This window comes from Botrytis sinoallii (genome assembly GCF_014898435.1).
Source record: "Botrytis sinoallii strain Bc 23 chromosome Unknown BSIN_005, whole genome shotgun sequence".
NCBI lineage: Eukaryota > Fungi > Ascomycota > Leotiomycetes > Helotiales > Sclerotiniaceae > Botrytis > Botrytis sinoallii.
In genome coordinates this window covers 1,658,773-1,684,444 of record NW_024066032.1, presented here as the reverse complement: position 1 = coordinate 1,684,444, position 25,672 = coordinate 1,658,773, and the positions used below count along the sequence as shown (strand labels likewise).

At 36.1% G+C, this 25,672-nt stretch overlaps 4 protein-coding genes across 4 annotated transcripts; 1 reads left to right on the top strand and 3 right to left on the bottom strand.

Moving 5' to 3' along the window:
* Positions 1–1,841: 1,841 nt before the first annotated feature.
* EAF02_003633 (uncharacterized protein) lies at positions 1,842–2,609 on the top strand (the record flags this gene model as incomplete). Its single annotated transcript, XM_038899681.1, has 4 exons — positions 1,842–1,858; positions 1,905–2,040; positions 2,220–2,345; positions 2,379–2,609. 4 exons carry the CDS (start codon positions 1,842–1,844, stop codon positions 2,607–2,609), a joined length of 510 nt encoding a protein of 169 aa, XP_038760608.1.
* Positions 2,610–8,149: 5,540 nt separating this feature from the next.
* EAF02_003632 (uncharacterized protein) lies at positions 8,150–8,673 on the bottom strand (the record flags this gene model as incomplete). Its single annotated transcript, XM_038899680.1, has 2 exons — positions 8,150–8,407; positions 8,653–8,673. The coding sequence occupies 2 exons, from the start codon at positions 8,671–8,673 to the stop codon at positions 8,150–8,152; spliced, it is 279 nt and encodes a 92-aa protein (XP_038760607.1).
* A 6,331-nt stretch (positions 8,674–15,004) lies between these two features.
* EAF02_003631 (uncharacterized protein) lies at positions 15,005–15,265 on the bottom strand (the record flags this gene model as incomplete). The annotated part of the gene is made up of 1 exon (XM_038899679.1): positions 15,005–15,265. The coding sequence occupies one exon, from the start codon at positions 15,263–15,265 to the stop codon at positions 15,005–15,007; it is 261 nt and encodes an 86-aa protein (XP_038760606.1).
* Positions 15,266–24,916: 9,651 nt separating this feature from the next.
* On the bottom strand, positions 24,917–25,519 carry EAF02_003630 (uncharacterized protein; the record flags this gene model as incomplete). The annotated part of the gene is made up of 2 exons (XM_038899678.1): positions 24,917–25,091; positions 25,251–25,519. The coding sequence occupies 2 exons, from the start codon at positions 25,517–25,519 to the stop codon at positions 24,917–24,919; spliced, it is 444 nt and encodes a 147-aa protein (XP_038760605.1).
* Positions 25,520–25,672: the final 153 nt, after the last annotated feature.

Below are 25,672 nucleotides of genomic sequence, written 5' to 3'. Positions count from 1 at the left end.
ATATGGTGCATGGGTTGGTTTATGCTCTGCAGGTGACCTTGAGTGATATGCAGCTGGGTATTTCATATGGATCAAGTGTACAAAGAAGGTTATGAATCAGATATGTAACATTTAGATTGATGATGTCGTTAGAAGTGCATCGAGATGGTTTTGATAGAAGTATAATTGATGAGATGATATAGATCATATTCAACACCGGTAAGTATATTGGCTTGGGAGAGCAATCAAGGGATTACCATGGTGGATGTGAGATGAAGAAGCAAAAATGATGGTATATCAAAAGATGTATAATATCTGCAAGTGTTATAACTCACAGATGCTGGGTTCTGATACCAATTCTCGTTCTTATCACTGGCTGATATCACTGATTCTGCCCATTCGTTATCCGGAATTATGAACATGACATTCTGATATTGATGGGGAAGAGGATACTATCTCGATAGACACAGGTTTTGTTATCCCATCGACCTAGGTATATCCATTGAGACACTTCCATCAATATCGATATCAAGATTCAAAATCAGATCAAAGGCATTCATTCATTCATTCATTCATTCATATCTTGAATATCATCTGAACAATGAATTGATCAGTCAAATATGCAAGCAAAACAACTATTGCCGATCAAGTAAATTCTAGATGCAAACCTTGGAAAGTGTAGCAAAATGCACAGGGCATGCACAAGGTTTATGAAATTTAAGCTTTTGCGTCTTAAGTTTCATGCATTGATTCCCTAGTACCGACCTAGCAGATGTATCTCGTAGCTTTCCATTGCATCACGTTATCTATCCTAGCTGCTTTCTATCTTTGGTATTGGTCAACCTGAATATCTTCCCGCTTTGGTGTTTATACATCGTGCTCAGATTCTCGCTTTACACAATTTCATTCGTTCAATCATTCTTTTGTTCTTTCGTACATATCCAGAGTGCGTTTATACATCACAATAGTGGGCGCGAAAACAAAGCGTGAAAGTAAATATTTACCAAAACGCGTCTCCCCTCAATTACAAACAACTTTCAAATCATTTAGCCTTATCATCAGAGGGTCACCTGCATGTGGTCTTTTGTTCCCGATATCTCGAAAGAGCCAGTTGTCTCTATGTCTACTAGGCGATATCTACACAAAGCCAAAGACTACTCGATACAATCAATGGGGTGAAAATAGCTTCCATGTTCAAGACTCCGTAGAGCAAGCACGATACTGATCGGTACCCCTGACGAAAGCGAGAAACCCAGATGCCTGGTATCCCGAGCGCCTACACTTTTGGTATCATAGGCAGAATTTGTGCGACATTATTGTCTATCTGAAATTGTGTCAAGGTTTTATGGATAGCAATTACATATGTCTCCATTATCCAGCAATATAAGCATAAGGTTATACATCCCATTCGACCATCAAGCGCGGACACAATCCTTCAAATTGAGGTCTCACCAGAGGCCGACCTATTAGAGTTGACAACGCATAAAATCATCCACAATTTTGTTCCATCGTCATTATTTGTTTCTGCTCTCGGACTCTACAAGGCAGAATCATAAAATTATGTTCTCCATGTGGCCTCTAATGTAGCCGCCCGGGGTAGTTAGCCAAGTGTCAATTGTATTTTTATCATCAATCGTCGTCGTCGCTGGAAGGTCAGCTATGACTTTCCGTATGATGATATATTGACTTCTCAACCGAAGGATTCTCATTTAGGAACATGAGGGGACGAGTTGAGCAGCGGTGTGGGTGTCCAGGTCAACCATGATGAAGATGGACGAGGGGACTGATTGGAGAAATCATTCTTATCGGATATGCCGTACTAACAAGTTACAGATACAAATTTCATTACGATTATTAACCCAATGGCTCGTATCACCATGTTCATAGCCTTGCCAATTCAGCCCATTTCCCCCGAGGATATCTAGGGGAGGCTTGGCTGATTATCATCTCACGAGATTGGTAGCCTGGCCGACCGACGCCGAAATTCGCTCCCGCGGACCAACTAAAAGTCTCAGGAGACGAATTTCAGCTCAGCCTGGCAATTTGGGTGATTATCAACGGGTAAGAAAATGTCGTAAGTCGACGAATAAACTAATGATCCCTTCTAGTCTCCTCAATGGTGAGGAGTACTGACATTGCTGACTCCACCGCGGGTTAAGTTCATCGAGATCCTTTTGCTTCAGACTTGTCTCCTTTTCTTGAAGAAAAGAGGATCTCAACTTTTCAGAAGAAGGTCATAGAGCGACCGGGCTACATCGTTGATTAATATCAACGGAGGAACCAAGGATAATTCAACTTGGAACTCAATAAGGCTACTCGGTCAACTACTTTCAGGGCTAAGAAGGAAAATCATCTACATCTATAAGGTATATATGTGTATATATATCCACCATTCACAGCAATTGACTCGTCAATGTCACGAGAATGAATTCCTCATTCGAAACAAAGTCTGGATCTGGCCAGTTCAACGTTTTGATAGCCTTGTCAAGTTTGCTCGTTTTGTTTGTATTCTCCACATTGAACTCTCGAGCCTTGCTACATACCAATTGAATATTGCCCCCCCTCCCCCTTGTCTATTATGTACACTGTATGGTACCGTATGCTTTTTAGAAACGGAACAAGAACCTTGAAAGCAGGCCAGATTTTCAAGGGATCAAGATTTTGTTCTAAACGCTCCGAGAATAGGAACCTTGTATCAAATTATCTCCATCTTTAATATTTTACTTCTTCGATTCTCACTCCAAATTTCGATTCCCGGGCAAGCAATTGATGTCATTGGCAAATTCTCGTAAAGTATCCGTCTCAATCTTCTGGAAGCGACGGTTATGTTTTGTCCAAACATTGAATTTCTGTGAGGGGATTCCTAAACAAAAGGAGATGAGAACTTTGACAACACAGAGCTTATATATTTTTTGCTCTATCTTTGATTCAACGTGTGGTCTCATATCTGATAGAGCAATCATCATCGATCAGTTATCAAAAATAAACACGGCAAGGATATCAACGCGAGCTGAGAGACACTCTTCCTCATCTGCCAATCACAGTCCTCAACATGATGCGATATGTCAGCCGGGGTTTGGACTCGCGGCGGCTACACGATAGAAGGCCGGCCATAGATTAGATCTTTCCTGTGTCGGATACGGCAAGGGAACGGGATGGTACGTGAGGAGTACAATGAATGATATGGCAGCTATGCAAGTTGCCGCCTTCTTTACATGAGTCCATTTTATTCTTTTATTCTTTTATTCATCAATTGTGGATTTCGTTCTTTTGCATCTTTTCGTGCGTGTGTAGGTAAGTAATATGTAATATGTAATATGTACTATAATACATATCCAAGCCAAATGCACGAAAGAAAAATTTCCCTCGGAAGACGTGTCAGTGAACAAGGAAAATAAACAAAATGGGAATCCACTTCTCGCCAAATTGAAACGACGTCACGAGCTTTGCGGTGTGCGCAGAGATTGCAGATCTTCGGAGATGTGTATTGAATTACCTAGTAATAATAAAGCTTGGGTCTTTTTTGTCTTAATTTGGGATTCCCTATCTATGGATGTCTACGATACCCGCATCGTATTCCTTTCCTCATGATGGGAATTGGAAATTTGAATGCTGGAATACCGTATGGTATTACGAGTCGAAGATTGGAATCTCGAGGGATTTGAAGATCTTTTGTTTGTGAGTGTTTTTTGACCCCTCTATCTATCTAGTTATCTATTTATCTAACTAGGTATGTCTTTTGGGGTATCTATCTCTCTTATCAATAAACAAACTCTGGTTGCTATGTGCTTGCTCTGTTGTAACTGGTGATTCTTCGCGTTCTCTCTTATGCAATGCAGCGCAGCCAAGTGGATATACAGAGTAAGATAGAGATAGATACCTTTCACGCCCGTGGTTTCGGAGGCTTGCATGTATGATATATCCCGAGTTTTATGCTTGGGATGTGTGAGCTGAGTGATGAGTGATGGATTGATATGTTTAAACCCAAGAGAGCATAATTCTTTTCATTCATTCAATCATTTATTCAATCATTCGATCATTCTGGAAGTTTTTCTCTTCCTTCTACTCCGTACAATACATATGAATCTCCCACTCTAACCCCGCAACATCAATGCGACCGGGGAGTTATGTTTAAATCCTCAATGGATATGGGAATGAATATATATGTACTAGGTAATCATCCTGCTTCCAGAGAGATCCCGCAAATGGGAAAAAAGAAGATGGCTGGGAATGGTGGGCTGTGTGTTTCTCAGCTGGGAAGGTGGGTGAGATGATGAGATGAGATGGAGGGGAATTGAATTTTTGCTAGGTAGATGGGTGGTTAGATAGGTAGGTAGGGCTTGCTAGAGCTTTTTTATACATCTATCTTCTGATAGAGTATGGAGGAAGTATCTATCTATAGAAATAGAACTCGAAAGTTATTGTAGTTTGTAGTGTATACAGATAGATGAATACTCGTAGATCGATAGAGATAATTTAGATAACCTGGTATGATATGAATCACATGATACTACCTAGTAGGTATGACATGCTTTACATTTTTGCGTGAGAGCAACGCACAGACTGGTCGGACGGTTTCATACCTTCCAGCCTACTTAGGTAGGTAGGTATTTCACAAGCACTTCTTTTTCCTCGTTGAGCGAAATAAATGGGGCGTCTGGTTTGTTTTTTACGCAATCGTAATGGAATGGAATGGGATGCTAGGTAGGTACCATTTTTAGAAACTTAGATGGGAGAGAGTTTACTTGGGATTTTGTTCTATTTGGATTCGGATGTATCAGACGATAGAAGGAAGGGAATACGTCTGGGTTTGGGGTTGGGGTTGGGTTTGGGTTTGATCTTCACTGGGTGATGATGGGTGGGTGGATGGATGGAGGGATGGAGGGATGGAGGGATAAATAGATGGGTATTGAGTGTTAGATAGATAGATACGGTAAACTAGGTACATAGAGAGATGGATGATTACTTGCGAGATGGGATAGTAGGGAGAAATGAAATGAAACCTAGAGGAGAGTTATCGATAGTATGGAATTTATGATTATGATTTTTTGATTTTCTGTGCTTGTTTTTGAGATGGATATCACGAGATATATCTTGGTAGGTATTAATATGTTAAGCATACCAGGTAAGCTTCTCTTGAGAGAGGATCGAGCAGAAGGTAGATAGGATGGGAGTCAAATGATTCCTTCGTTTATGAGCAGACAGAATTTCAATTCGTATCGTGGTGATGAATATCTCGAAAGAGAACCAAATAATAATAAATATGTTTATGTTATGAGTTTGAAAGAAAGAGAATTGTAATGTATGTATGTGTATAGTTTTTTATATCTATATCAATCAATTTATATACCTATATAAACAAAAACCTTTCCCCATCCGCTCAAAAATCTAACTTGCCATCCGCTTGAGAATCCAAAAAATACTAGGTAGATATCTACATATCAATATTCACACCGGAAGATTTCACAATACCCAATACCTACCTACTATCCAGAGCCGAAAGAACAATCGGAAATAGAAACAGGAAATAGAAAGTCAAATTCATCCCGACGATCCGTTCGGTATTTATTATATATCCTCTTTTTTCTTGTACTTTTCTGATACTATATCCGTGTTTTCGTTCTTTATGTATGCAGGTCTTGGAAGTACTGTAGGTATGTTCGGTTCGCTTCTGCAGGTATTACTTACATGGACGTACGAAGGGATGGAGGGATGGAGGGAGGTTGGTATCTAGATCTGGGTATTTGGAGAAGATTTTTTTAATTACTTGCTTGCTTGCTTGCTTTGTAGTGGTATGTATGTATTTATGTATGTATTTAAATGTGTGTATGTATTTTCTAGATACTTGGGTAAATCAGGTCAAATTGTACGTTTTGGTGTTAGCATCTAGTATGAATTTATGTGTATAGATACCTACCTAGACATCGAAGCTTCGGGGAAACAGAATCCTTCCTCGCATCTACGTGATGCATTTAATGTATCGTGTAGAATCTAGATGTATCGTGCACAGCCGCAAGATGTGGAAAACAAAGCACAGCACGGCACAGCCAATTAGCCCATCAGCCAGCCGGCCCGCATCTATACTATAATTGCAATTCGCTCGTCAGAGCCTCAGGAGTCAGTGGAGAGAGGAGAGGAGAATATGGAATAAGCCCGCGGCGAAGTAAAGCTTGGGAGATATCCGTTCCACCCGAGCTAGTTGGCTAGCTAGCTACAGCCTACCCACCATCTTTTAGTACGACGTATTTCCCCTCCTCGCCTGAGTCTTGCTAGTGCGGATTATTCTTCTATTTATTCGGGGTTTGTGAAGTGCTGAAGTTGGAGATGGATGAGGAGGAGTGTGATGTGTATTGTGATATGTATCATGTATACGTGTATGTGTATGTAAATGTATATGTATTGGTCCCTTTATGCTTCTGCATGCATCCATCTCGAATCTGGAATCTACAATCTACAACCTACAATCTACAATCTGCACACTTCCGGCCCGGTATTTTGATCTCTGCGCGGCATCTACGAAGACGTAAGCTAAGCTAAGTCATAGCTATAGCTACCTAGCTATAGCTTCAAGCTTGTGTCAAGAAAGATTTAGTATGAATGAGCCATGCCCCGCTCCGCCGGCCCCCTCCCCCCCCCCCCCCAAAAAGAGAGAGACTAGAGATATAGATACCTAGGTAGGTAAGAAAGCTCAGATCATTAATTAATGCAAATGGTTCTAGAAAAACCCATAGGAAAAGGAAGAAAAAGGTGGAGTTCCACTCTTTTTAATTATTATCATCATTATTTCTTCTAGTGAATTTTGTTTTTCATCGTGTTTCTCGGTATGTACTACGGGTGTTTCGCTTGCTGGATTGTGGGGGGGGTTCGGGTAGAATGGACATTCTAAAATAAATTGGGGATTTTGTTTTGGATGGGGACCCTGATTTCTTATGCTTTTACTACTCTAAGTTGGTGCTGAAGTGAAGCGGATAGATGGAGATGGGTGGATGGTTGGATGGTTGGATGGATATCAATATCCACAGTACGGATTCCACTCCTCCGGCGAACGATGGATGGATAGGACAGGATAGGATAGCAAGCTTTCGCTCCGCTCGGTGCAAGTGGAGTTTGTTTTAACTTTCTAAACCGTTGCTGTGGTAGAGAAAGATTTTTCTTTCTTGAGCTTCTTTTTTTCCTATTCTTGCCGAGAGATGTGCAATGGTCAGATCCATCAGAGTCTGGGGTTTGGAACTTGAAGATCTTTTACGAATTACTACGTAGATTTACTATCTCGAGTGGATATATGACCGAAGTGGTGACAAATGGCTCATGATGGTTCGTGATGGTTTTTCCTAGGCGTATGATGTTAATATATACTTGCGTGGAAAATTTTGTTAGTTTGCTGAGGGATGGACATCGCTATGGAGTATGTTACATATATATATACATAATCTGTCATGGCGGCTTGCATTTTTTTATGACAATTCATATCAATCTGCGATATTCGGAAAATACTTATGATGAAACTTGTACAACTTTCTTCTTGTGTACAAGCACAATCACGAAGGAGTCGGTACCTTGAAGTTATCCATCCTCATCGGAAATGAATATTCTTTCTGGACACATTGACGAAACTTGGATCGACACTCTGGGTCTGGTCGTCGGTGATGGAATACCGGTTGGACATCTAGTATGATAGCATAGGACAGGATTAGGATAGGATACAAGACAATAGGGTTAGAAAGGCATATGCCAATGCCCAAAGCTTTCAATAAGCCCAAGAACTATGGAACTATGGCATAACTGTACTCACCAGACCTGACAGACTTGACTTACTTTACTTGCGACTTACTTACTTAGCACACTGAACACACCGACCGACCACCAACGACACGAACGAACGAACCCAATTTCAATATATTGGAAATTTGACTTTCCACATTCACGTCCCCCCTTAACCCAGTCTCTGGGGAAACCAGCGATTATATACATACCTAGTATCAATCAACTTCTGAAGTGTGTCTTCTGTGTATCTGTTTCATTTCGCCTAGGTCTAGAGTGTGTTTTAAACGATACATGAAAGGACCCTTTGTTTTACAAGCAGTCTCTAGACTCTATAGACTCTTCTTTTTTTTTGGCAAGTTGACTCGACTTGAAGATTTTCCTAAATCTTCTTTTTTTGGTTTGATACTCATGAGATAAGTTGAGCTCGAGAGCCTCGTCGCCCAACCTTGAAACAAGCTCTCCCGTTTTTTCTTCTTTTCCCTGGTATTCTCGTGTCTCCTGTCTTGTCTTTCTTTGTCTGAGTCGGACCAGTGGAATCGGAACTCACGATCTGACCGGCCGTTTCGTTCGTCGCTGCGGAAACCTGAGGGGGGTAGGTGTAGTGGAGTGGAGATGGGATGGGATTAATTTTGCGTTGGGGGAACAACGATGATCTGATCGGACCCTGGATTCATATATTTGATTTCTTCAAACGGGAAAAGATAAAGTGACAAATCAATTAATTCGTGATTGATTGAACTGACTGCGAGCTTGAATGGAACTGGAATTACCTACCTAGTACCTAGTAAGTAACGGAAGAAATGGAAGGGGCAAGTAAGGACTCGGAATATCAATCTGTGACTTTTGATGATCATCGTGTGTATCAAATTCAGAGGATGATCCTATCATCATGGATAAGTAAGTATTTACGTGAAGATAGTATACTGTCATCTTGACTCGAGAGAGTTATATTTTGAATTATTTTCTTTCCTTCTTTCTTTCTGAAAGCTAGGTAGCAAGATGTTCCGTAAATCCCGTACGTTACATTCAAATGATTTTCATCGTATCTATCGTGGACGAATGATTTTTTTATCCGTTCATGATCTTTGATAAGAAGAAAGTGCAAGTGCCACGATGGATATCATGATATGTATCCAGGTATATATGCACTATGGATGGTGCATCTGCATTGCATTGCATATTTTGAGAGGAGAACAATTAGTGACGCACGCGGCACGCGTGCATGGGGGGATTATCGGTCGGCTAGGGAGGCATGAATCGTAAGTGTAGGGTGGTGAGGAAATGTATATAAAGTGGATGGAAGATCAAATGGTTGGAGAGTTGGATGGATGGATTGCATTTGCAGCTGCTTTTCAATAGAATCATGTATGTATGATGTATCATGCAAAGAGATGGATGGATTAGGGGTGGAGGTGTTGTGAGATGGCAAGTGTCATGTCATGCCATGCAATGCAAAAGTACCCCGCATTGCTGCGTCGGTATGTGTTGATGAGAAAGAACGTGATGGCGAGAAATTTTTGAAGGGTTGGAGATTGTGGATTGCTGGTGGGTAAGAGAGTGAAGGATAGAGTTTGTGGATGTTGGTGGGTGGAGGATGAAGAATGGAGGATACGAATGGAGATGGGGAGATCGACTGGATGATCGTGGTGGAGGACATGGACATGAACTTGAGGGGTGGCAATGTTGTGTTGTCATTTTGATGATGGGGATGAGATGTTATCATGACGATAGCTAATTGCTGTATGATAGGCGGTAGGTGAGCTCATCTATGAAAATCATTTTGCCTCCAGAGATCTCTCTCCAGCCTATATTTCACATTGCATCATTTCCAACCCGTTCGCCATGCGTTCGATCTTCCATCGTGGATATTCACCGCCAGTTATAGTGACGGCATCATGGGTTTTATGAATGTAATGTTCATGAGGGGAAGGGTTTATTCATTGTTTGTTCAAGTGGCCTGATTCTCTCTCTCTGTCGAATACAAGAGGACGTATCCTTCTCCTCCCTTGATAACCAATTATTGAAAAAATTATGCGAGAAATTCTGCAAAGTGGTGGATATGCTACTATAATCAACATATGCAATGCATCAGATACCGGTGCAACATCGGGCGTCCAGTATCGTCAGTGCTGACGGGAGGGGTAAAATTGATTGCTAAAACTATTGTTGTTATTCTGACTGAAAGTGGTATATTTTTGTTGTTATGGCTTAATTCATCAGTAAATGTGTTTTATGGCTATTTCGGACTTGTTGACTCTTGTTATTACTGTTGTTATTGGCTCTCTCTCTTTTGCACTTTTTTCTTTTCTGTAGTGTTTAGAACTTCTGCCAAATGTCATGGGCTGTGGTAATGAAAGGTGGGGTTATAAATGAGGGGTTAAAAATGATTTATGAATGAAAATGAGAAGTTCTGATTTAAGCTCTTGGGGGTTTAGGATGGGCATGTTCCTTTGTATCCGCGCACGAAGTCTGGAAGTTTGTTCGTTGGTTATCCGGAGAAGTAGAGGGAGTTTTTGTAATAAATGGTTACGAAAAGCTGGTGGGTGGCTGGAGGTGAGGGGAGACAGTGAGGGAAAAGCAGGAGCGAGAGGATGGTGAGGAAGATTGTTTTGCGAGGAAAAGAGAGCGAGAGTTAGGGGCGAGGGGGGCATGATTCCCTTGTGTGCTCAAATGTTCACGACCCCTCCTTCCACTCCTCTCTCTTTATCTCTTCACTTCCCTTTCATTCTCTTTTTCTCTTACTTTGCGATATAAACTACCCTCTTGACAGATGACATGGGTAATATAAATGGTCACAATCTGAAGAGTCCTCCGAAAGATTGTATCGACTGTTGAGCTCTGGTTTCATGGCTCTCTCTTTCTATGGAATCTATGGAAGGTCCCTTGAATTGTTGTTAAGTATGCTTTTATCGAATTTCTGAGTGTTGTTAGATATTTATGAATATTATCATCCTCATCATTGTTGTTATCACTGTCGCCCCTCTCTGTCGTCTAATTCATGTAAATCTCCCGCGAAATATAGATATACGAATTTAGCACGCAGTTTCAAAGTGAACACGGAGAGAGAGAGATGATATCAATGGGATTGGAATATGTACTGTACCCCGCATATTTCTTCCTGTCATTGTTTTGGCTTTCTGATGAAGAAGAAACTTTAAGGGAAGAACGCTATTTATATAATGATGGGTGACACGAGAGGCTCAAAAACCAGACGGTAATTTTAGGTGATCAGTTATTGAATATAGCCTGAGAACATGGAGGACGAGCATGCGGATAAGTGAGTGGGTACCAGGTACTTCTGAGCTGAATGAGAAGACTATTCATTGGGAGTACTGAAGTTTTGGTGATAGGTACTTACCCGTATTGGTGATTGAGAAACCTCGTGCTTTATGATGAGCAGATGGAGACTTGGAAAACTTAGCAGATTGGCGAAGGAGCTTTATGAGGGGTGAAATCTTCTGACAAAGGCGGTAGTCGGAGTGTAAAGATTGTAGTGAATCTGAAAGTCGAATCGGAAGCGGAAGAGAATGGGGAAGAAGAGCGCATATAAAGAGCCTCCTTCTCATGAAAGTGGCAGTTTGTGCGGAAATGTTAGAGACTTCTTTTCAACGACATGGGTAAGACCATTGTTAATCTCGAACATACAGATAGTTCGAGCCAGGAAATAATAAGAAGCTGTTTCTGTTGTGTGAACGGAAAAGGAAGAAATTCGTGATGGATATTGTTGATTTGGAGTATCATTGTCATCCATTCCACACTTGCCGTCAATTTTACACTCTGGCGTGTTATTATCAAGTGATTTAGACATCGAGACTTGGAGGCTTAGGGGATAGAACAGGTTCAAGGCTTTGATATGGAAACGAGATATTGTTCACGTGGATGAATGCCACATGTATCTCACTCCCTGTATAAGTGATCTCTTGTCTCGTTATCGTATAGATAGAAATAGTTAAGACTAGGAGAGGATGTGCTATTAATAGGGAAAGACGACTAAAGGAGAGCAAAGCAATGTTAGTGAGGAGAAGTGAGATCTAGTGAATATCGAAGGTTAGAACAAAACCGTGCGCTAGTAGACTCATTACTTCATCCTCCTGACTTCCCACTCTAGAGATTGGGGTTCTGTTATAAAAGTCGTCACTCAGGGCTTTCATAATTGATCCAAACATTACGTGCGAGAAAAGATCCTTAACACTTGCTTTCTCTGTTGTGTAGACGAAACCTTCATGAGTAATATGCCTCCGTGCATACTCGTGGTCTCCCAGACTTCGAGAGAAGATTCGGATTTGTTTTTTACCATCTTCGAAGTCCTTCGCCGAAGCAGTCCTTCGCTGCCATTTTCCACTTCTCCTTTCTCTGTTGATTCTTTACCTCTTTCGTTGCGTGCTTTTCAGTTCAATACTGTGCCAAGTGGAGATCAAGATATCGTACCTTATTCACGTCCAGCTTCGCCCGCATTAATGATGTATCATGTAGGAATGCTGGTTCAGTATGCTATCCTCATCTCGCTTTCAATTGGGTACTCCTCAATCAGCTGCAGAGAGGGGAGATGGAACAGAAAGCCAATTTACAAGAGAGCTTGTTAGCATTAAGAAAGTAGGAATAACAAAAAGGGAAAATGTGGGACGAGATGGTGAATGCGTTGAACGACAGGTATTTGTATAGAGTTGAGAAATAGTTGGTGAATCAAAGACTCTATCTGAGTATCAATTCATAACTCCTGCGTTCGTCTTAGTACTCGGCAAACAATTTCCGCCCTGTGACATTTAAAGGCGCAGCATCTTCGACGTGATACTTCAGCAAAGTTGAATAGCTGGCAAAAGCAAACCTCAAGGGCGTGCAAGAAGTTCTAGCTTCGTCACCGTGCCCAAGAGACTCTGTGTCCACTACGATTTGGAGTTTAAAGTAAGGTCGAAACAATCATAAAGGACGAGAGAGACGAACAGAAGTGTACTTTTGTTGACAATCTTACCAACAATTATAATTTTTGTCATCATTACTTTTATCGTCATATCTTCAGTCGAGTCTGGTCAAAAAAAACTCGGAGGATACATGGTAAACACAGTTGTAGCTTGTGAAAGATTTCACAATGCCTCATTATAATCTAGTCTCCGAATTGAGAAAACTGTTATTGTCCGCAAATCATTACACATACAGCATTTGGAGTGGTTTCAAAAAAAAATTGGTCCAATAAATTCACTCTCGCTTGATGGAAATCTCTCCAAAACTACGGGATACACTTCCAAACTTTCTATTAATTGTTATATAAATGTTCCTACTCCTTGTATTTCAAACAGCAAACTGCACAATGATTGGGGAGAAATTATGAGGTCTGCAACTAATAGTTGTTGGCAAGGTTGCGTGTAGTTCTGAGCCAGTTGCGGGTGTTTAGCTGTTCGTGAAGGAGGAATGAACACGAGCTGGACGGGATTTGGGACCCAATATAATGCTATCATTTCTCTACGCTTGTATAATAGTTACTTTTGTTGTCATATATTGATCACCCAAGCTATCATTCTACTTCCATCTCATTTTCACCATAGTCTTTGGGCCCCAATTTAAATTCCCCATCCCATTCTTGCAATTCTCTTGAGAATGGAGTAATGGCAAATAGTTTGTCTCAAACTTACAAGTCATGCCTTATAGTTTTCTGGCTTTGTTCTTTAACGTTCGGTTTAATGAGCTAAAATGGTTGGAAGAGCTGCTTATATATCGCGTGAAAAGGAATTTGGATTTGTGTTGGGCTGTTGGACGAGGGTATGAGATGGGGGGTGAGGTTCGTGTTTCGCTGAAGATGATGCTTGTTTGTGGAAGATTGAGGGTGAATCATGTAGGTATTGGAAGGGGAGGGGTGCGCTGGGAAGAAGGCGGCAGATGGTGAATGTACACAGATTCAATGTACCGTCAGCCCTTTCTCCATATGCACCCATGGCCTGCACACGCTTTCTATAAAAGTTGTTCATCCTGCCAGCCTGTTCTAAAGCATCAAGGGCTTTTACGTCCATCACAACAAAAACTTATGAAGTTGGGCAGATGGTTACCATGTAGTGATATCGGATTAATTTAGGTGAATTCAAGGATTTAAGCTTCGAGATTTAGATTTATTCCGTTGTCCAATATAACTTTTCACTGTCATTTTAGTTCTACGTCCTTAACATCTCTGGCGCCATCTCATAAAGTGGTGACAGTAAGATCTTAAACTCCACTTTAGACCAATTGTCGCTCAATAAGTCAAATTGAGATATCGGCGCAGGCTGTTCTTCTCGCCAATCTTTGCAGCCTTTTCAAGGGCAGATGCCTATCTAGGTACAGAACATAGAAATCAGGAAGGGTGAAAGCTTATATGTTGAGATCGTAAAAGAGAGAGGAAAGAGACGCGGTCTTGCAGAGAATTGGTCTGTAAGATCGATAATGCGAATTGAAGGCAAGTAAATGACTTCATGATTCACTAGTGCCATCTGAGCATTGTTTCCACACTCCAGAAGTCGGTAAAGGAAATCGTTGCGAAGGTATATAAAGGACTTCAATTTTTACTAGGCTGCAATAAACAGGAATCCCCAAGGAACAATTCGAAGAATATGGCGTGAGTCGGAATTTCACCAGAGGGCTGGTTATCTCTCTTTGCTTTATATTCCGACAGGTCCAGGATATCTGAGTAGAACAAAACTACAGAGATTCAAATTTTATTTTCAATTCTTACATATTGTTATCGTTTTCATTCCAGTGCGTCTTCTTTTTTCCATCCAAAGATAGGTCAAATACCACGACCTCATTTCCCGTGTTCAATCATAAGCTTGTAAGACCAAAGAAGCAGAAGCCCCCTCCTTCTCATGTTGTTGACTCGATTGGCCATCTTTTCCGTTATTTCAATAATTTCAGGAAAGGAGAGTGCTTTTATATGGTGAGAGTCATGTAAAATCGTGCCATTGGAAAGTGTGATGTTGGATAAAAATGGGGCAAATGATTGGACGAACTCTATTTTGTTGAATTCAGTTTCGTACGATATTTCCGCATATTATGTGTATAAAAAACAAAAACAAATACAAATACAAATGCCCTCAGGTTGGTCATAGGTATTCTATGAACTTTTCGCCACTTCTTATTCTCACTCAGTGGCAGCACCACCCCAACCACCAGACTCGAAACTACCTCCTCGAACCCCATAAAACCTTCCTATCATAAAACGGCAGCGCCTCAAACTCGCAATTCAACACCATCCTACAAATAACCACCACTTCCTTCTTCGCATACTCCTCTTCCCTCCTCACCTCCCTTCATTTTGATCCCACGTAATAGACACAATCTCCGCACCATCCTCAACACTCGCTTTCACAGCAAGTATAAAATGATCTTCTTCAGTCCAGCTGCGACTGGTATGGACATATATGATTCCATTTTCATCAGCATCTTTAGGAGTACTTTCCCATCTGTGATCCATATCTGGTGCCTCGAAACCGGCTTTTAGTTTGCTGAGGTCGGAGGAACTGATATGAATGTTCCAGGGTGCTGTTGCGGGGTCTTCCATAATTTATGTGATTTGCTTAGCTTGTCATTAAATGTATATATTTAAATACGAATTGTGTTTTAGAGGTTGGTAAATTGAAAAGCTTGGTTTTTACGGTGTAAAACGTTTTCCGGAATTTCCTATTTCGCTAATGGGATTAATGATTGTATGAAAGAAAAAAAATGATGGCGCTCCCCTGTATTATATATATTGATGCGCTTGTAATTAGCGCTTACTTTTATTTTCAGGATTTATTCATGATTGATCAGCTTTCTCGGCTCTTTCTTGCTGAAAAAATGGGCTCGCGGCTCGCCTATGTAGCACGATATGATGATTTAAATCTACTGAAATCTTCTGAATTAATTGAATCAAAGATCAACCACAAATGTATTATATAAATTCAATAAAATCGCGAGAGAAATTATTTCTTATTGTTCAAATAAAATTTAAAGGTTTTTTTCACATAATTTTAAAGAGGAATTATCAATTTATAAAGATACTATAGAAATCCATAGATGATCAAATTCCGCCTGTTTTTTCTTTTACGAATAGCTCGCTAAAGCTACGCCCCTTAAGTCCTCCGCTTATATTCGTATTGTGGCACTTTACTTCCTCCTAACTCCTCATGACCCCGCATTTTCTCATAGACAATTCGCATCCTCTGTCTTCCTTTACTAGGAGTATTTCTACTGACTCTGTTACATGAATCATTTTGCATTGATTGATGAGATAAGGTTTAGCATGGTAAAAGCATTGATTGATCCAAAACTATAGAATTCATATAAAGGACTAGTTGAGCTCCATACAAAAAAGATTTCCTCGCCCAAATAGTCGCCGATTGTTTCCAACTGTGTGATTTCCTACCCCGCAAGTATTTATACCAACCCCGAATTATATACTAGCCCACCAATTTCCTAGTAAAGCAACGAAAAAAGAACAACGTGAAAAAAGAAGACTTCCGGTCCAAAGAAAATAGTTGTGACACTTTGCCTTAGAAGAACTGCGAGAGCAGGGTACAATTTATCCTTAGAATCTATAATTACAGAATCGGGAGCAAAGCGTTTATAGAGTATTCCTATATATTAATTATATATATATGATTATACATATATATAAGCGTGTATATAAGTGATTGCAGCTGTAATTGAATGCGATCTGTAATACTATCTTTCCTTTCGAAAAAGCTTGTCTTTAAATTTTATAATTATCTAATTCATAAATATATCAGCGATTCTAATAAAGCATTATTGTTTATATTGTAGTATAACGTGGTAAATAAATGTATATACAAATTTTACTTTTTTTATAACAAGAAGGTGTATAGAAAACGGAGGAAACTGTTTTGTAGTCTAGTAATAGTGTAAAGCCTTTGAAGTATATAGATCATCTGAATTTTTCTTTTTCTTTTAAATCTTTTCTGATCACTTATTTTCTTTATATCCTTCGATTAATAATCAATATGCCTTCTATATTATTAAGAAAATATAGTAGTAAGAGTAAATTGTTGTTAGTGTAATTGAAACAGTAGGAGGATATGTATATAGTAATGAATTGTTTATTTTTTTTTTGTGTTTGCTTACTGATATATTTTTTTACAGCTTGTAATAAAGAGAGTATCTACCTTTTTTGTTATATAAGATAAGTATTTTATTGAGGAAGAGGAGGAGTCGAGCTGTAGCGGAAGTGGTAGTAATCCTGTTGACAAGGAGAAGGATAATAAGGAAGATGGATTGAACGACGAAGATGCATATAAGTGAGGCTTTCTTTTAATGTTTTCGGTTTATGGTTGGCTTATTTAATAAGTGTGATTACAGATGCCAAAAGCAATATGTCTGAGGGTAGGGTCGATCTTTGATATGCTTATTAGATATATCCGTTTTATTGTTTTCTGAGATAGAATTTGGAGGAAGAATATAATCCTTTAATTGATTATATTGATAATTACGAAAAGAAGTTTGCTAATAAGTTGATTACAGTGGTATATCATTTTTGTAATCTCGAAAATGATGGTGAGATAGTTGAGGAAGATATCCTAAAGGCCTTATATCAAAATCAATTTGATTATAAATTCGATATGCTTTATTACAAAAGTATTGGTTTTATTGATATTGATAAGTAGGAATCTTTAAATAAGAAGTTATCAAAAAAGATAATATTATAATGAGAATAATATATTCAGAAGGACGGTTGGATTTGTGCTAACTATATATATAGTTATATTTCCAACAAGAAAGATAGCATCTGCTATCAATTTTCTGAACAATCGTTTAGTCAATCTCGCTATCTGCTTTATCTGGCTGGCAAGTATAAGTGTGAGTACTTATCTGATAGGGATATGCATAAGATATTTCTTTAATATTAATTAGCTATTACTAAGTATAATAATATAATAAAAGTAAATTACAATTTAACTAGCTTTTAACAAAATTAACTCTTAAAATAACTTAATATGCGGAAAGAGTTAAAGAGTCATGTTTCGAAAAAAATGCTTTTTTTTATCCTTGCTCGAGAAGCCGTGGAGTGTTATGTGGCAGAGATTGTAATACGGGGAGACAAATTGGAGTAATAGTACTAGTTCGTTATAACTTAAATGAAAATAAAGCTTTCAGTAGCTTGCAAATAATTAGATACGATTGAGCATTAGCTTAGTCTTATGATTACACGTGCTGCAATTAAAAGTCATCTTGTTTTTCAGCTTATGGTTATCCTGTATATACTTGTCATTATTGTTGACTGGGGATTTGACTAGTATTTCGATTTAAACTATTTAATTTTTATTGTTGTGCCTTACCCGATTGTAACCATTGATGGTTGTAGGGGCTTTCTTTTTGGCTTGATTTAAACCTATCGGGCAAAGAAAAAGACTTTCTTTGTTGATATTTCATCTTTGTCCGATTGCTTTTAGCCTTTTATGCAATTAGGATTTTCTTTATTATAATAATGAATTAAAGAAATTCTTTCTGTCTTTTTCATTTATATATTGATTGTTGTTTGTGAAATCGTAATTATTCTTTTCATTTTTGTAAAAACGAATCTATTTCGGTAGGTGCGCAGGGAATCCTGATAAAGTGGGATTTTGTAGATGGAAGTTATAGAGATAGTGCAGGGCAGTTTTTAAGTTAGAGGTGGAATACTAAATGAGATTGTTATTGATATTTAACTATAATACTCTATATTTAAGCTATTGGTATACTTTCTTTATAGCTAAAATATACTCCACTTTCCATTTGGTATTATTGATAATATTTATTAAAAATAATAATTCGAGGATTTATCCAGGAAATAAGTTATCTGCTATTTTGCAGAGCTTATTAGATAGAAATATGGGATGGACTTTTATAGTAAATAATAAGTCTAATCGAAAGGAATCTCCGGTCCAACCAATAATCTTGAATTTTCTTTGAATAGAGTAATTCAGTTTTTTGGATAGTTATTGTATCAAAAAGTCCTTCATACTAAGCTATACATAATCTCCCATATCGAAATCAACTAAACAGTGATGTGAGTTGGTTGATCGAGATATTTTTTCTTGTATATGCAAGATATTTTCTTTTGTTCAATTAAATACTAATTTATTATATTTAGTATATTCTTTAACATTAATTATATTCAAATTATCAATAAGTGCGGTGGGGTCGGGTTTTCAATTCTAGGGATTGCAGGGTAGGTAGTTATACAAGGTCTCGTACAAAGTTTAATTACCTAGTAATTTATAGGAAAGTGTAAGTTGAATATAATTTATTATTAATAGGAATTCAGATTAATTATCTTGATAATAGCTTATAAAGGGTTATAAATGTTATTAGAGATATTAATTATAAATCTCAATTTAACTATCAATTTGCAGGTAGTGAGTAATAAATAATTTGATTTGTATTTCTAAAATATTATTGAATTCTTATCAGAATTTGAATATGAATTGAGAATTATAATCAGAAATTATAATTTCCGGGGTATTATAATATCTATATACATAGTATAGGTATAAGCAGGCCTGATCTTTCAAATCGATTGATTTATGATAGGGTATCGAAATAGCTTATTTGATTAATTGATTAATAATAACAAATATATTATCATAACTATATTTATTCTTGTTGAAATTGTAGTAATCTATGGTAATATATTGTTATACTTGTGTAGAGATTGGGAGCAAATAGAGAAAACTGGGAGTGTGATTTTTTGATATAAAGCTATATTTGTATTTATAGCAATTCTATATATATTGGTTAATTGTATTATTTATATTCTTCTAATAATATTAATTAGCTAAAAGAATGTAGATCTTTTTAATATCAAAGTATATAATAAAGATTGAATTATAAACTTCACAAATCAAATAGATTTATAGATTTTTGATATCCGATATATAAAATCGATCATTATAAAACAAAAGTCCTTTCTCAAATATAAAATGCTTGTACAATTTGGTAATCTAAATACGTAAAGTTTCTAAACTTGAATAAAATCTATTTATTTTAATAATATAATTTATAATATCAAAAAGCAATATGATTATATATATATCGATATTTGTAATTACATCCAGATCTTATTGTAAAGATTTATATATAATCTTTATATCCATTTGATTATCTTTTATAAGTTACTGAAAACAATTCTTCTTCTTAATATTGTTTTATTGATTCAATTCATTGATATAGTGTATAAGCATATCTATAAATAGATTATTCTTTTCAGTACGATACATAATAATAAAGTTATAATTAGTAAATAATTCTACCCAATATATTTATCGAATGTTTAGTTATTTAATTGATATAAAATACTCGAGTACTTTATAATTGATATACATTTTGATTTGGTGTAGGGATTTAATAAATTCAGCTTTTTAATAATTTAGGGATTTGATAATTGTAAGTATTTCTTTATCATAAATTTCGTAGTTCAATTTAGCGACAATCATTGTTTTCGAAAAATAGATAATTGGTAATCATTTGTTATTATGCTTTTGAGATAGTACACTAGCGATTATACTATCGGATATATTGGTTTCTAATATATAGGGTAATATATAATTGTAATACTGTAGGAGAGAAGCGGAGATGAGTTTATCTTTGAGTATATCAAATGCAATTTGATAGGTTTTATTGAAATGGAATTTGACATTCATTTTTGTAAATTTATAAAGAGGTTTTGCTATTATATTATAATTCTTAATGAATTAATAATAAAAGTTATAAAAATCTAAAAATGATTAGATACTCTTTATAGTAGTAGGGTAAATCCAAATAGTGATTATTTCAATCTTTTCTGAATCGATTTGTACACTATTTGTAGAAATAATAAAACCTAAATACTTTGTATATTTGATATTGAATTTATACTTTTTAAAATCTGCCTAAAGATTAATAGATTTAAATTATTTGAGAATATGTTTGATGTGTTTTTTGTGTTTATTTTTGTTTTCAGAATATATAAGAATATTATTGAGATAAGTAATATAGAAGTTATTTAAATAATCAAATAGAATATTGTTTATATATTATTAATAAGTTATAGAGCTATTTATTAATTCAAAAGGTAAAACTTTGTATTTATAAAAACTATATTAAATGCGAAAAATAGTATATTCTTCGGAAGCTGGATCCATATAGATATAATAGAATATTTATTGAATATCTAATTTGATATACACCTTCACACCAATAAATCATATAAATATTTCATTAATAAAAGATAGAGGGTATCTATCTTTATATATTAAAGAATTGAATAATTAAAAATCTATATAGAACTTTAAACTTTTATTTGGCTTTTTTATAAAAAGAATTGGTATTATAAACAATACTTAACTGAATTCTATAAATCCTTTAGCAAGATTCTTTATAATATATTCTTTAATAATCTCAAACTATTTGAGCAATATCTTATATAAGGAATTATATTTGAAAGCTTTTTCATTTTCTTTTTCAAATATAATCTTGTAATTGTATAACCAAAAGAAAAATAGGATATCAGATTTGTGTTTGAAGAATACTTGATGATATTGCTAATAAGCTTTAGGGATTAAAGGTTTTGTTTCAATATCTATAATAATATAATTGAAAATAGTAATAATTTCTGATTTAAAACTATTTAAAACAGTAATTGCGGTTAAGATTTAATAGTTATTGTTTTAATTAGATTTGTGAATTGAAATAATATTATCAATCTCTATATATATAATTATAAAGATCTCATAATTCTTGCTTCTTTTATAAATAAATTGAAATTGAGTTAGCTTGAGTATATAGATATCGAATATGTTGAAGATATAAAACAAAAGGGATTCATAAATAGACTGAATAGAGATTGATTAAAAGTAGATTTCTTCTTCAGATTGATTGAAATCTAAATTTCGATCATATCTAAGATTATTATATTAGTTTTTTAAAAAGGAATAATAAGTATTTCAAGTATGATTAGTGTTATAATCAGTTATTCATTATCAAGTCGATAATATATCTCTTTCAATCGGGCGTTCCGATTATTAATATCTTTTTATCTCAAATAACTGATTCTGAATTATTAAAGATTGTTTCTAATTAAAAGTATATTTTTTGATAAAAAAACAATAGGAGGATACTCGAAAGGCTATTCGAGATATCGATTAAAACAATCGACTTTAACTCGAATCTCTACTAACCATTTGCAATCTAGAATTATATTATGTGAATTTAAATCAATAATGAAAAATAGCAAATAAGACTATTATCGAATATTAATTATGAAATTAAAAATATGAATAAGTAATAGCTTCACTTTATACACTATTATAGCTTTTGATTTCAATTAATGATTCGAATAATATAAAGCGGGGTTTAAATATAAAGAATAATAATAAAAGAAGTATTTTATTAATAAAAGCAAAGTTATTGTCACGGGGTGACACTAAGCCCTTTCTGTCCTGTCCTGTCCTGCTATATATGTGAGAGTAAGGTAGAACTTCCAGTTCTACCTCCTAGTCTTTTGGGCGTTTAGCTCAGCGGTAAAGCTTCTGAATACTCCCAGAAGTGATCCCGTGACATTAGGTAGAACTACCCTTGGTTATAAGTGGAGCTGTGTGGGGGGCCCACTTATAGCTTACAAGCCTTCATTGGTTTGGGGGCTAGCATATATAGATCCTGTCTGCCTGTCTGAATGCCTGAGGCATTAGAATCCAGAATCCTGAAACCTCCTAGTAGGTGATGGTATGGAGACCATACCTTAGGGAGGGGGGTGGTGTCACGGGGTGACACTAAGCCCTTTCTGTCCTGTCCTGTCCTGCTATATATGTGAGAGTAAGGTAGAACTTCCAGTTCTACCTCCTAGTCTTTTGGGCGTTTAGCTCAGCGGTAAAGCTTCTGAATACTCCCAGAAGTGATCCCGTGACAGTTATTCACTTTAGAATTTATAAGAGATTGAATATTATATAAATATTTATTCTTCAAAAATGTGTATGGTAGATTTATAGAATTACTTTCTATTAATTTTATCAAATCAAGGAATTTTATATCCCGAATTGTATTTAAAAGGGAACTTCTATTTAAGCATATTGATTTTAAATATTGGTCTTTAGTAGTACAAACAGATTCGATAGCTTTTGCTTACACTTTTTGGTTTATATTCTTTTCAATATTCTCTTTTATATTATAAAACTCTTTGTCTTCTTTAATCTCTTAAATCTCGGTTATAATATTTATATTATCTATATATAATATAAAACTGTAATTCATTCCTGATACAGGAATGATAATATTATGATTGAAATTGTTTTCTAAAGATAGAATATTATTTGACTTAAAGGTTTTTATATAATTAGTAGGAATATAAAAAGGATATTAAATATGAAATTGAATAAATAAATTCGAATTACTTGATAAACAGAGAATACTTCTAAAGATAATTAACAAATCAGTATTACTAGATAACTTTCTAAAAGGTATTTCTTTAATCATTCTATAATAATTACATTCTTGAAGTATAACTTCGAGTTTATTGATTTTAATAAGCTTAATAACCAGATTCTTAATAATATAGTATTCATTAATATAAAGGCTAATAGCTTATCGAAGGAAATCGGATATTTTTCTTTTCAGATTGTGGAGAGAGTTGTTGGATTGGTGATTTCTATTTATATAATTAATAATCTAAATCTGTAATATTATACTAGAAAGTTTCCTTATTGAATATTATTAGATATAATTCAGTGTTTATATTTAGTTCATGTATAATTGACTTCAGCCAGATTTTTGTAAATAACTATGAACTGATTAATTAATTACTATTCTGTCAAATGGGAGACTTGAATATATAACAAGAATATGTATTCTTGTATCTCTCCTTCTATTTAATTTATTATATAAAATCATTATTATGCTTCCAAAATAAACGAATTTTTATAAAGTTCAAATCGCTTGATAATTAATAGCTACTAAGGCTTGCTTTTAACTTTATATTATCTTTAAATTTAAATAAAAGATTAATAGGCTTTGAAATATATAAATACTTTACTATAGTGGTAGGTAAACAAAAATAGAATATTTAATGAATTTGTGGGTCGTTTGGCAAAGTAACCAGGTTTGAAAAGAATTTACTATTAATATTCAAAAAGGATTATTGTAAAGACTAACTTCACAAACAAAGGTTTTTTTTATTCTTCCTTTTTTCAGTAGTAGGAAATACTCTTTTAATAAAATCAACTGAAATATCAAAAATCCGGACTCCGCGATTTACAAGGAATCTGTATAATATTGCTATCAGTATCTTGAAGGTTAAGATAGGTAAGTGATACTAAAACTATACTATAGCAATTTGTTTTTAAGTCTTACAATTTTGTTTTGCAAATTCTCAAAATCTTTAAGGATTAGTACTTGTTCTTCCTATAACAAAAAAATATGCATCAATATACTACTCTCAAGAATTAATACCTCAATTGAGAAGTTGTTTCCAGATTATTTACCCTTTCCATATCTATCAATATTTATATTAGAATTGTAAGGATTGTAATTATTGCTTTATTGAAATTAACTATCATCAATTAGAAATACTCAACCAGCAAAAGGGGAAAAGCAATGAAATCCTTTTGAAATAAATGGATTGGACATAATAACAGTACTTGTAATTTTGTATATTAGGGATTTGTTATCTTCCATCGAATAGATTTACTTAGAATCAGTTCTCTTTCTATAAATAATATCAAACATTCTCGATATACCCAAAAAGATATTATAGTTATAAGGTATTATTTGATTGGCCACCAGATGGCCATGCGATCGTATAGTGAGTTATAGATAATATAATACTTTGCCTTAAAAGAACTGCAAGAGCAGGGTACAATTTATCCTTAGAATCTATAACTATAGAATCGGGAGCAAAGTGCTTGTAGAGTGCTCCTATATACTAGCTATGTATACGTAATCGTGCACATGCGCAAGTGCGCATGTAAGCGATCACAGCTGCGATTGGATGCGATCCGTGACAATAGTCCCCTTTGCACCCCCCCAAACTGACTCCCATTCCTAGGAAAAAATTATTTATAAGAAAAGAAAACCCTCAATCCCCCAAAAAACACACGAACGAACCAATGACACCCATATATCCCAAAACCTAGACTTTTCCTTGAACCTCTTTATCTATCCAAAACAAAAAACACCCAAGTCTCGCTTCCAACCTAGTAATTGTGCATTGTCATTTCTTTTCGAGGCGCTCTTTGTACTCGGGGCTATCGTATTCAAAAGGATCTCGAGAGGACACGGCAGAGGAACGACTACGGCTAGAGTCACTAGAGCCACGTTGGGAGGTGCTTGCCGTGTCATTTGGGGGAGCGTCACCAGAGGAAGCTCTAGAATGAGCCGAGGGAGGTCTGGATGAATTGCGTTAGGTGGAGATAGTATGATCCTGGCTTCTGGGCCTACCAGTATCGCTAGATTGCCTGGCCATGGAGGCATTCATACCCGGGTGCTGGGAACGTGCTGATCGAGGAGGAGCCTGGTTTGATTGAAGAGGACTGCTCGGGACTGACCTGGAAGGGTTTTGAGGTGCCAAATTAGGATGGCCATGAATGGTAGAGGGACCGGGTGTTGATGATTGACCTCTATCATTGTGAGGGGTGCCAGGAATACCAGGAGGCTGTGGCGTAGGATAGTTGACATGTCGTGTATAACTACTATCTCCACCATCTGCAATCAATGTCGTTGAGGCTTTAACATTGGTAGCTGGAGGCCCAGATATACCGCGCGCTTGGACGGTCTGGCGAGCTTTTTTGCGTTGATTCTCAGTTAGTGCTGACATGATGAACAACCGAATGATTTAGATTGCAAGAAAGAAGAGATGTTTTTCGAGATTTCAATGATGCCAACGAGGGAGATATGATCAGTTCAAGAATATATATGTATAGAAATGTCTTTTTTGCTTCTGCTTTACATTTTACATTCGAGGGGATCT